At 42.3% G+C, this 12073-nt stretch overlaps 1 protein-coding gene across 6 annotated transcripts in view; it reads left to right on the top strand.

Annotated features, from left to right (window-relative positions):
- The window catches only part of TDRD7 (tudor domain containing 7), a 46742-nt gene that overhangs the window by 15207 nt on the left and 19462 nt on the right, over nucleotides 1-12073 (top strand). For 5 of the 6 annotated variants that reach the window (XM_018086057.2, XM_018086058.2, XM_018086059.2 and 2 more), the window contains 2 exons: nucleotides 3318-3403; nucleotides 4569-4786. In XM_018086057.2, the coding sequence (XP_017941546.1) occupies nucleotides 3318-3403; nucleotides 4569-4786 (304 nt within the window). The remainder of the gene's footprint in view (nucleotides 1-3317; nucleotides 3404-4568; nucleotides 4787-12073) is intronic. The other variant, XM_018086061.2, reaches the window with a different exon arrangement.

Raw genomic sequence — 12073 nt, 5'->3', positions numbered from 1 at the left:
ACAAGTCCTGAAGATGACAGACTGGGGCTGCCCCATTTCCCAGTTTGGGGTGAACCATTGGCCATCTGTGGTTTTTGGTTTTCTGTTACCCACCCTGCCCCTCCATTTACCCAAGTTGTAGCAAATCCGTACTCTTATGGTTGCACTGAAGGGTCTTTGTTTTCTCCTTTTCTGTTGAACATTGGTCCTGCTGTGGTAGATTTGTGTTACTTGCCTTGACAGGATGTCCTGCCAGTGACAGACTTTGCCTGTTATCATGTAATGAAGCCCCACCATGAGGATGAAAATGGCAATTCCCTTTGTGACTGCCAAAGTCTATGTCCCACCTCTGTAGCACTCAGTGATATTTTTCTCAGAGATTTTCATGACTGCTGCATCTGTGACTATGTAGATTGGGTGGTAGGGGAACGAGATGTTTGTCCTCCCCATTCTGTCACACACATGACAACAGGTAGTTGCTGAAGGTAGCTGCAGTTGTACCGGGTTGTTTCCCGCTACCCTTCCAGGCCTTCTTGCAGATGCTGCTGCAGATCTGAGAGGCTGTCTTTATAGCATCAATGACTTGAGTAAGTTCATGTCATGACTGTGGACCTGCAAATCCCCAGAAACCTGGTAAGGTTAACTGCAGAGATCCTTGAGGGTGGAAAGCAGCCGCATGGATGAGAACAGGCTGAGGTGCTTGTTGACCTCCTCACTGGAAGCAGCAGAAACCATTCACTGCTGGCCACTGCCTGGCCCTGCTGCTGAGATAGCACTGTCCGAGGACCAAAGAGCAGATTGGGATGGCACAGGCCTTACCAAGGTTAGGCAGTTGGAAGGGAAGGGCATGGCTTCCCTTCACTGTGAGATGGTGATGTCTGAGAGTGAGATGTAGCTGGCTGCTCAGCTACAGCTGCAGGTGGGTGACTTGGCAGGGCTGCATGGCTAGTCAGGCATTTGTGAGGGGCCAGGCTTCTGGTGTGGCTAGGAGGCCCTCTTGCTGGGAGCAGGTTTCTAGCAGCTGAGGAACATGAGGCCTTGCAGGCAGCTCAGTTGTCCACACCTGCATGCTGGAGAGAAGTGTGTTGGCCCTGCCGCTGTCTGGCTGTGTTCCATCTCATTGCTGGGGTCATAAGGCCATCATGATCTGTGTGAGCAAGAAGCACATCACAGGATCCTTGTCTAATTGCAGGGCTTGAAACTGATGGTGACTGGGCTCAAAGCTGATGTTAGCACCACTTCATTCCATGGGAATTTGTTGAACCATAGCAGAAAGCACAGGAAGACACCACATGAAGTTTCTTAATACTGAGAGGATCCCAAATCCAATTAGCTTTCACAAGATACATAAGGGAATCATCAGTCTGTTCCAAGTTCCTTTCCAAGGTGTCCAGATGGCATGGCTTGAGAGGGGAACATCTGCCTTTTTCCTCACTGAAACCTTGCTGCAGTTCCTGCTGGCCTAGCCTGCACTTACATCATTCATGTCACCTCACGTGTGGCTTACGGTGATACAAGTGATGTGTGCCACTGAGGACTAGAACTCAGCTATGGATTCCTGTTGGGAGATGGCTAGCAGGACAGTCTCCATTAGCTCTATGTAGCTAGTTCATGGAATTGTTTTGCTTTCTGACTAGCAATGGCAGTAGTCTCTTCTGAGTCTACTTCCATTAAGAGGACTTCTTTTAGCTTGGGTGTCTATCCAGCTTGGAGTTGTCCTTACTGGTACATATACGTACAGAGAAATGAGATCCTGGATTTCTTGTAGGGTCTGCATAGCCAGTCACGGCACACCTTCTAAGAAGAGACTGCTGCTGCTTTGTGTGGGCATCTGAGCTGTGCCCAGAAAGTCAAGGGTTTTCCTGTGATGCAGGTGGAATGTTGGAAGAGTCTTTTCAGATACCCAACAAGTGCAAGTTGTGAATGTGTGTTTTGATTTTGTGTGGGTGGCTTTGCTGTTGCACTTTTTGAGTTTCACATATGTGCTGTTGTCTAGCACTTCTGGGCATGACTCCTGTTTTATTAATTGCTGTGCTGGGCAGTAGCTGTCTTCACTGCTAATGCTGTGAGACATGATTCAGAACAGAAGTATTATTTTTGGTACAAATGACACCACATAGCTGATGAGGGAGCAGTGGTTTCATCTCATGGGGACACCAAAAAAGCAAGGGAGACAAATGCATGTTAAATTTTTTAAGATGTTGCTTAGAACATATGTGAATGTGGGAGGCCTCTTTCTGATTCATGGATCTGCTCTGGTGAAAAGTCAGTTTGGTGGCATATAAGCTCCTTGATCTCGGCTCCCCATGGCTGCTAGTCTCAACATCATACTTGAACAGCTGTCCTACCTTTTGAGAGTCCAGGTGAAGCTGGTGTTTCTGCAGCTGGTGAAGTTTTTGTTTTGCTTCATTGTTGTCCCTGAACTCCACAGTTCAGGCCAGTGTTCTTACTGGCCCCTGGGCAGAGGTCATCTGCAAAGCCTGCCAAGTGCATTTGCAGGGTCTGCTCTGGTCTGGAGATGCCTGGTTCACAGCAACCTGCTGTGTTTTGGTGGAGAGCTGTTTTGTTGCCACCCTGATTTCTCCACCACAGTTTTTCCTTGCATGTGTGACTTTGGGAAGTGCTTGGTCCTAGTCTTCAAACTTTTTTCTCTTTTGCTTGCAGTGTATGTAATTATTTCACAGGTGATTGTTTTCACTTCTTAGTGAGCTACACACAACTGTGATCTCTTCAGTGTCAGGAGCTCATCTAGGTGTCTATGCTCCCAGTAAAAGCTGCTGCTCTCTGAGGCACCTCAGAAGGTCCTGCAAGCATGACATTTTTGTACTTTCAGTGGGAGATATCATCAGAGAGGAATCTGTTAAATGAGGTAGCAACAGCATCCAGAAAAAGACCTTAACTGCCATGTGTTTCTCTGACTTCTGAAGCCAAATACTCTCAGGAAGCACATGGCTACCAAGCAGATTAACATAATCATGTTCAAGAGCAAGACTGAGATGCCATCCAGATAAATGACCAAATAGTGAGACTAAATGTATCGAGTGTAAGACTGTCAGCTGTTACTAGGTCTAAGTGCTTTTCTTTTGCTAATGTCTCTTTACTGTGTGTTTTGATTCTCACAATAATAAGGAAAATAAGAAAAAAACTAGAAACCACTTCTTGATATGTACTGTTACTGCTCATCAGGTTGTCTTCCAAGCAAGGACATTGTGAGTAATGATCTTGTGCAGAAGGCCTTCTAGAAGTGTGTGGAATTTGTTTTATGTATAGGTCTTATAAACAAATGGAATATTTAGAGATAAGAGAATGATTTTAAGCCATTTTCTTTGCAATTTTAGGTCTGAGAAGAGACTGACAGTCCCACCACGGTTTCAGAAAGAGTTGCAAGTTCACCTGTCCAGAAGCTCTTCCACAGAATCAAATGGTATACCCATTAAGAAAATTTTTGTTGACTGCTCATATTAGACTGGGTGTCATCTTAAGAAAAATCCATCTTAGTACTTGTTTTGAATGAAATAGGTTTGGGTGAGAAACCAAGTCCTATGAGTGAACCTTCTCACTCTCATTTCATTGTGCTGAGGAAATGTGTGTGTTCGCTTGTCTGCCTCTCAGTCTTTTATGAAAAACATTGGGTAGTAAGTGTCAAAGCCAATCACAAAGCTAGTGTGAGTAGCTTGGAAACAGGAGGAGTAAACTTAACTTCACTGCCAGGTTAGGGCTCTGGTAGAAGAGTGAAATCCTGGGTTTCAGAAGTAAGCAGCACGCTAATGTATCTGTCCAGAAAATACCATCCTGCCTGCCTGATTCACAACAGTTCTGCAGTTAGTGAGCTTGCCAAGTGATGGTTGCTTTCTTTGAGACCTGTGAGGCTGATTTGTGAAGCTTCAGGAGTAGTAGCAAACATACTCCTTCAAAGGAAAGAGAGGAGCAGAGATGAGGGAGAAGGCAAGCTAGTGATGTGAACCTCCCCCAGAAATAATGACTGTCTTACTCCTGCACACAGTGTATGAAACTGTCCAGAGCACGTGGACAGTTGTTGTCTCTTTTGCTGCTTCATTGGAGGGCTTCCTTGGATGCAGTAGCACAGAAAGGCTGTGTGCTGGATGGAGACTTTTCGTCAGGACATATCTTGGAATGAAAGGGAAATGATTGGTCTGAGTTGTGCGCCTGTCTGAATACAGAACATTCTTAGTTGTTTTGCTGTGTCTTTGTTGTGTGTGTATTCATAAAGAAATTATCTTGTGCCCCCCTTGGGATACTGCCTTAGTGCAGCTTCTCAGCTGCAGTGGGGCTGAGGGTTCTACATCCTCTTCCAGAATTTCTTCAGAAGTAAAATTTAGCAGCATCTTATGAAAATAACTATGGTGATTGAAAATGCAGCTTTAGGTCAGTTACTAAATGTCTGAGGTTTCCATAGCTCTTTCTAGTAGAAAGTCACTGAACTAGCTGTGCTGGGCAGGAGAGGCACATTTTAGAGCTGATGTTACAGTGGCAGCTCAGGTGTTTAATTTTTTAGTAAGGAGGTAATCATCTGTATTTCTCTCTGTTGGTAAGGCTGTGTGTACTTCAAGGCTGTATTTTTTTAACAGATAACTTAAATACATCCACTGCAGAGACACATACTGTTTCCTCTGGCTCTTCTGCTGCTGATGTCAATGAACTTCAGAGTCGCATTAAGGAGCTTCTGAGCAAGTACAGCAGTGGTGTCAAGGTGTCAAAGATGCCACAGATCTATCGGGAAATGTTCTGGGAGGATCTTAGCACAGAAGTGCTCCATCAGCTTGAGAACTGGCCTCATGTGTGCACAGTAAGTATTGAATGTCATTTTTATGGAAGATGCCAATACCCTACAGATTTCTGAGTGTTCATTTTCCAGATGTTATTTTATCTATGCCTACATGTCATTTCATGATCATTTCATGTGACAAAAAAACAAAACAAAATCCTCCCACCCCCCAAATTGTAACAATGCCTTTGAAACCCAGAAGGTCATTGTTGAGTGGACTAGCATTGTTATGGAGAAGGAGGTCAGCCTCTGTGTTGTCCTGGAGCAAATAAGTGCCTGGGGTTGCTGAGTTGCCACCTTTAACTGACTCCAATAGTGATAACTCAAACAGCTGATGACACGTGCTCTCCCTGCCCTGCTTTTTGTTGTTGGGTTTTGTTTTTTCCCTGTTGCTTTCTATACTTCTCCTCGTTGGTGGGTTTATCTCCTCTTAAACCTATAAGCTACCAGCAGATCCTGTGTGAACCATCTGAGGTCTATCCATATTTTTCTGTAGACTTTTCCGTACGTCTTTCTCACATCCTAAGCCAAGGTTATGGAATTTTGCTGTGTAAGTTAGGCTTGTGATACAATAATAGATGAAATTCAAGTGTGATAGTGTTGGGGGGAGAGACTACAGCTCAGCCCCTTCCTGCTCTGCTCCTGATATCTGTTATCTCTTAATCACCAAGGGTGTCTTTGTCCTTCATATTAGGGACTGATATCAGGATGAGTATCCACTTCCAGATCTGCTGTGTGAGTTGCCATCACCACTGGGTTGAGGGTCTTCAACAGCTGGACTTTTATCTCTCCTTCTACATTTATGGTGCTCTGCAGCTTTGCATCAAATCTTTGTTTAGCTTTACTTTAACAGGCCAGGCATATCAGTGAACACTTTCAACTTCTTCAGTATCTATTGAACTGTGGCACCAGATGAGTACTGAAGTAATGAGAATACTTATCTGCTTGAAGTGACTTTTCATGTATGTCCTGCTAAGTATTTTCTCATGTAATAACTTCAAATGCTAAAAAAAAGAAAGGTTTAACTGAGATTAAATAGTTGCTCTTCAGGAATAACACCATTTGCATGCATATGTGCTATTCTCACAGATATGTAAAATGCGTTCGTGACAGTTTATTACAAACACCAGTAACATGAAATCAGCAGCATTTGTTTTGATGGTTGATGATTGGTTCCTGTATAATCCATGGAGCAAGCTCTTACATCTTGAGTTGCTTAATTCATGAAGCAAATTTTTGTCTTTTTTTTGTAGCTAATGTTTCAGTCAGTCCTTTTCATCCAGGATCTTCGCTCTGTGTTCGTTATCCATTTGCTTGTTGTCTATTGGGTCTATCTCTTCTCCCTAGCAAGCAAATAAAGTCATTTTAGCGTAAATGTGCAGTCATTAAATCTGTGGAAGCATTGTAATACAGTGGGCACAGCACAACAGCAGTCAGAACTATCAAGTTATCTTGGCACAGTCAGTCTTATTGTGGAGAGCTGTTAATGAGCCTGTAAAGCCTGTCTCAGTTTACTGACTTATGAAATCGCAGTCATGGCTCAGGCATGGAGAAATTTGAACTGGGACTTCCCATACTGTGCATCTCTTAAATATAATCAGCGTTTATTCCTGATTCAAACATATTGTCTGCAGGTGTGCAGGTCCACAGAAACTTTGAAATACCAGAGGACAGACTGTAGTGTCTCCAGTGTGAGTAAAGATGCTTCCGTGACTGATTTCTGAATTATTTCTGCCTTGTGGTTACTTACACTGGGAGTGTTTGCCAGGCTGAGAACAGAAAAAAATGCCTGATGTTTCTCTCTGTATTTTCTTAAAGAGACAGCAGATGCTCTTCTTTATCTCATGCTGATCAGTAGTAGCATAGTTACAAACCAGCAGGCAATAGACCTTGTAATGCATTTTCTACCTCTTCACGCTTCTCATTTGAGGACACTGCTTTGGACAATATTATTTCTGAATAACTTGTATCCCTAAACTTCTGTCGGAAATGAAGGATTTTTTTCTAGGAAATGGTTATTTCTATTTTAGGTTACAACCACCATTAATGGACATTTTTCCTATCTAGTGAGCTGAAGTCTCCAAAAGTCACTATAGTTGACTGCACTAAGGTTGCAGATTGATGATCTTGTTTTCAGCCTTCACCTTTCAGGGAAGAGGACATATTACAAACTATGGAGCCTGACTTTGTTCTCCATTGATCTGTTACCTCCCTTCTTTAGGTTAGCTTGCCTGAGCATCTGACTTGTAGCAACATATTTTGCACAGCTAAGTGCAAAAGTACAAAGGAAGTAAGTAGTGGCAAGGACTCCCAGATTATAGCCAAGCCTTCATTAGCAATGGGGCTGACAGTAAATATGCTCACCACTGTTATATAATAACCCAGAAATCTTTGCTGTCTAGACAGGCTTCAGTCAGGAGAAGAATCTGCTTCAACAGCTATGTCAGTCAGATCCATGGTGTGGCTGAATTGTTTGCTTTCATCTCCAGCAGGACTCAAGCTTTGAAAAAAGTGACGACTGGTAGTGACCCTCCCACCTTCATCTTTTTATTTTAGGATCTTATACCTTTCTGTTTGATGAATTATTTAAGCAGCTAGTGATCCCTAATTTAGACATTCTACCCTGTCTCATTTCTTATCTTTCTACATATTTTTCTCAGAAGTCTGTCTCAGAACTTAGCACTTTTCTATGAATTCTGACCCAAAGTTACATAACTTTGCTGTGTTTGGGCTCAGCCTTGAATCCTTGGGATGCAGACAACTGAACCCCATAGGGAGAGAGAACATTACAGCAGAGGTGTGAGAGGGATGTAGACACATAAATTAAAAAGTTCTCTTTTTTTTTGAAAGTCGCAGCCCAAAAAGTAATAATAAATTTATTTTACTGATGGTACCAAATGACTGATGGTTCCCTTTGTAGTCTAAATATAAACCTCCTTACTGAGTGGTATTTATGTTTAAAAGACTTTTTCCTTGCACATTCTCAGCTCTCCTCAGTTACTTGAACTCTGTGAGTGATTTAGAAGATGGTGATTCACATATGGCAGTGCAAGAGAAGGTTAAACTTCTAGATATTTTCTCAAAACATTTACTTGAATTTCCAGAGGTGTTTTGCAAAAGCTTTTAGAGAATTAGGCAGTTCTGGGATGTTAGGGAAAGTCCTTGCATGGATGTTTAACTGGTTAAAAGACTAGAAATGGATCAAGGCAGAAATGGTTGACCTTCAAAAAGGCAGGAACTCGTGGTGGGATTCCACAGAGGCAACACATGGAAACATGCTGGTCAGGACTGTAGTAAGTGAGATGGTAGAGGGTACAAATACAAGTTGAGCTGGATAATAATACAAGGTTATTCAGGCTTATGATGACCAGGGCTCTCTGAAGAACTATGTAACCTCCTTATACCAGGTTGCCGGCCCATAAAATTTCAAGTGAGACTTAGTTACAGCTGTGGACAGAAAGGACTCACGTTAAAAAAATGTAGGGGTTTTGTGGGGGTGTTGCTAAGCTTGGGAAAAGAGATCTTGGCATTTATGCAAATATTGGCTCAGTACAGAAAAATGGAAGTGATAACTACTTGAAAATAAATAGAAAAGAAGTATTTCAGTTGGAAGGGATCGTCCAGTTGCCTGACCACTTCAGGAATGACCAAAAGTTAAAATGTTTCATTAAGGGCATTGTCCAAATGCCTTTTGAACACTGATAGGCTTGGGGCATCAACCACCTCTCTAGGAAGCCTGTTCCAGTGTTTGACCACCTCTTGGTAAAGAAATGCTTCGAGCATCAGTCCTAGAGCCAGGTATTTACCTCTTGGGTTCATCTGTTTTTTTCCAGAGCTTCTCTTCGTTACTGGGAGGATTGAAGAAGATACTGCCTGTGCTTCTGAATTTTTAAACATTGTTCCCAGGGCTCTGAAATCTCTTTTGATCGACCTTAAACTTTTTGTTGCAACATATTTGGTACTCACGTGAAAGTGCAGGAGTGGATAAGAGTCCAAAGCTATACTAAGCTATTCAGTTGTCCGGTGACATCTCATCTAGATTCGGGCCCCAGGGGCCCCAGGCAGCAAACTTCCCTGTAAAGACTTCCCTGTTCTCATGAACAGAGAACAAAATAGCAAACACTGTACCAGTGGGGAAACCTATTTTGTAAGCACATATCAGAATCAAATGTGTTCCTCCCGTCTCCACCCGAAAAATACACAAACAAAACTTGACTGAGAGACCAAGCAGAGTGAAAAGATGATTCAAGAGGGTGACAGGTAAACATAAGTACTGAGTTCTATACAAGCAAAAATTGAGTTAAACGATTTAAGTGGGGAAAGATGGAGATATGGGCTATAATATAATAAGAGACTTGAAGAAGGTAGATGGGGAATGTTAATCATCATGAATTCAAAAGCAACTGAATACATGCACTGGTGATCTCTGGCCTTAGTTGTCATGAACTACTTCATTCCAAAGAAACTGTCACTAGTAGTGCCTGAACTATGGAGTATCCAGAATGGGAGGAGAAGGAGTCCCTACAACCATCCTGTCACTTATGCTTTTTCCTGGACGCCTGCTGTTGTCAACTAGGATGTTAGGCAAGGAATATCCTTGTTCTGACCCAGTACAGTTCCAGTGCACTAAATCAGTCTGTCTGTATGTAATTATTGTAGAGTTGTAGAGTTGTTTGGGTTGGAAGGAGCCTTTAAAGGCCATCTGGTTCCAACCCCCCTGCAATGAGCAGGGACATCTTCAACTAGATCGGGTTGCTCAGAGCCCCATCCAACCTTGCCTTGAACACTTCCAGGCATCAACCACCTGTCTGGGAACCTGTGCCAGTGTTTCACTGCCTTTATTGTAAAAAATGTCATCCTTATATGCAGTGTAAATCTCTTCTCTTTTAGTTTAAAGCCATTACCCTCTGTCCTATGGCAACAGGTCCTGCTAAAATGTTTCTCCACATCTTTCTTATAAGTCCCTTTAGATACTGGACACCTGCTATAAGCCTTCTCTTCTCCAGGCTGAACTACCCCACTTCTCTTAGCTTCTAATTTTCAGTCAGGTTTGGTGCTGCATTCTTTCTAGTAGCTGCCTTTTTTCATCCTTTTATATCAATCTGAGATGATGACAAAATATGTCAGTCCCCTATGTTGTTTGCCAGGTGAAGCTGTCTTCTGTCATCTTTTTTTGCACTTGTCTTCCCAAGTTCATTCTTGCAGTTAGGAAAGGGTAGAGAACAATACTAAGCAGCCACCTTTTAATTAACAGAAAGAAGGGATGTATGCCTCTAGACTTGCTTCTAGAGGTTTCTTTTAATAGTGGCTACCTTAGTCTTTCTGTTGGTTTTCTGAGGGAGTCGGTAAAAAAAATAACACTGCCATTCTCAATTTGCAAGTTCCACTTGTGTTGGAAGAGATATGTCTGCTTTTCAGCAGTTCCAGAGCAAAGATGATGTTCTTTTTTTGTAAAATACCCTACTGACCCTGGCTACATAGCAGATTAGTCTGTTGTCATCAAAGGATAGTTTAATCTCCAGTAATCTACCATTTCTCAGTCAGTTGTCTTACTGCTTTTTAATAAGGCTTTGGCTAAAAAATATGGGTATTTTAGCCTGAGCATATTTGTCAGTGCGCTCAGGCACTGTATTGGCTGATACTGTGTGAAAAGGCTCCTCAGTCTGGAGAACATTTGCCTGGCTATTTATTCTGAGGAGGAGGCTTTACACAGTAAAGGAAAGCCTAGTGTTCTTCACTTTATCTCTTGGATGTCTGGGTTGGTGCTGGACAGGTGCCACAGTGTGTTAGTCTTCTTGAAGATACATAATTAGAAAAAAATCAGAGAAACTAAGGGGAAAATTAACATGCTTTTTTTCGGTGGTTTTGGGGTGTTTGTGATTGCTTTTTTTGTTCGTTTGTTTTTAAGTAGTTGTTACAAGGTGAAGTTTGTCATTACAGGAAGGTAGAAGATTTTTTAGTCAATAATGGGACTTGCATATGTTGCCTAGTTGACTGGTAGGATATTTTGTTTGTTTTATTTTTTTTAGCTGTTTATAGTTCTGAGAATAGTCTTCATATTTTACAGAAGTTGTGACTGTTTGCAGAAAGTGAAACTACAGGCTTAGGAGGATGGCGGGATCATCTGGTAAACAAACTGACAGAAATAGGATTAGGACTGTTGTTTCCTGACTCTGTTCTTGGGCAGTATACCATCTCTTAACAAAATGGGTACTACATACTACTATATATGGCAGCTGAGTTTTTACTGTAGCATTCAGAGTCAATTAAACAGGTCTGCACAGAGAAGATAAGGATTGCCACAGCCGGTTGTATTCCTTGAGCAACTTTGGTTCTGTCAGGTCTTTACTCTCAGGGAAGGGATTCCTGTACCCCAGTTAGCTGAGTGAGGCAAAAGTCATCATTCTAAACAGAGAAATGGACTTGAGAGAATAAAAAAATCAGCTCTAATGCACTTTGCACATGGAGTGGACAATGAAGCAGGCTGTCCTGTCTGGTAGCATGTATGGATGAAAGCTTGCACAGTTTTACACAAGCCCTACAAACTGTTTCCTATAAATGAGCTCTGGGATTATGATAACTTCCTTTTGCCATGCTTGTTGAAGAAATCAGTGTTTGATCTGACAGTTTGCTTTAGTGGGTATCTCAGGAGAAGACACAGAGCCACTAGCCATTTAGAATGGAGTTCAGTGAACACAAGCCATGTTCTACCTAAATTTAACTAGATATGTTGTACATACTACAGCACAGGGCAAAATACAGTTGGTATCAAGCTCACTGAGAAGATGCTGTCATAGCATGTGTGGAAATGAGCCAGTTGAGAACACAAGATCCAGAATAACTTTGCTGTCCAAACGCAGTGTGGGAACAGGCTATAACTTGATGTGCCTGAAGCTCAGTCCTAGCAATACGTGGTTAGACAGCATGATGAACCACCAAATGAAGTCATACTCCACTTGACAGCATCTTCCCTTGTTCCTGCAACTCTTGCTTCTCCTTGTGTGTTAAATCTTGCAATTCTCTGATGCTGTAGGAGGGCTTCGCTGCATTATGAGGTAAAGGTTAGTAGATCCAAAAAACTGCTGACAAAGATGTCTGATCCTCAGAGCTGGCATATGGATGTGAGGAATAAGGGCAGCCACCAACAGTATGGAGTTGTTAGATTGACTCCCCTGTCTTATTGCATTAGAGTTTCATTTGTAATTGTATGTTTTCCGAAGTCAGAGTCTCAAAAGCACAAGAAACTGTGAGAACAAGTATCTTCACTATGATGTTGTCATGGTTTGAGATAGCCCCAAAATCCAATTC

This window comes from Manacus vitellinus, unplaced genomic scaffold (assembly GCF_001715985.3).
Source record: "Manacus vitellinus isolate BGI_N305 unplaced genomic scaffold, ASM171598v3 scaffold_9_pilon, whole genome shotgun sequence".
Taxonomy (NCBI): Eukaryota; Metazoa; Chordata; class Aves; order Passeriformes; family Pipridae; genus Manacus; species Manacus vitellinus.
The sequence above is the reverse complement of the archived record's forward strand: the minus strand, read 5'-3'. Positions and strand labels throughout refer to the sequence as shown.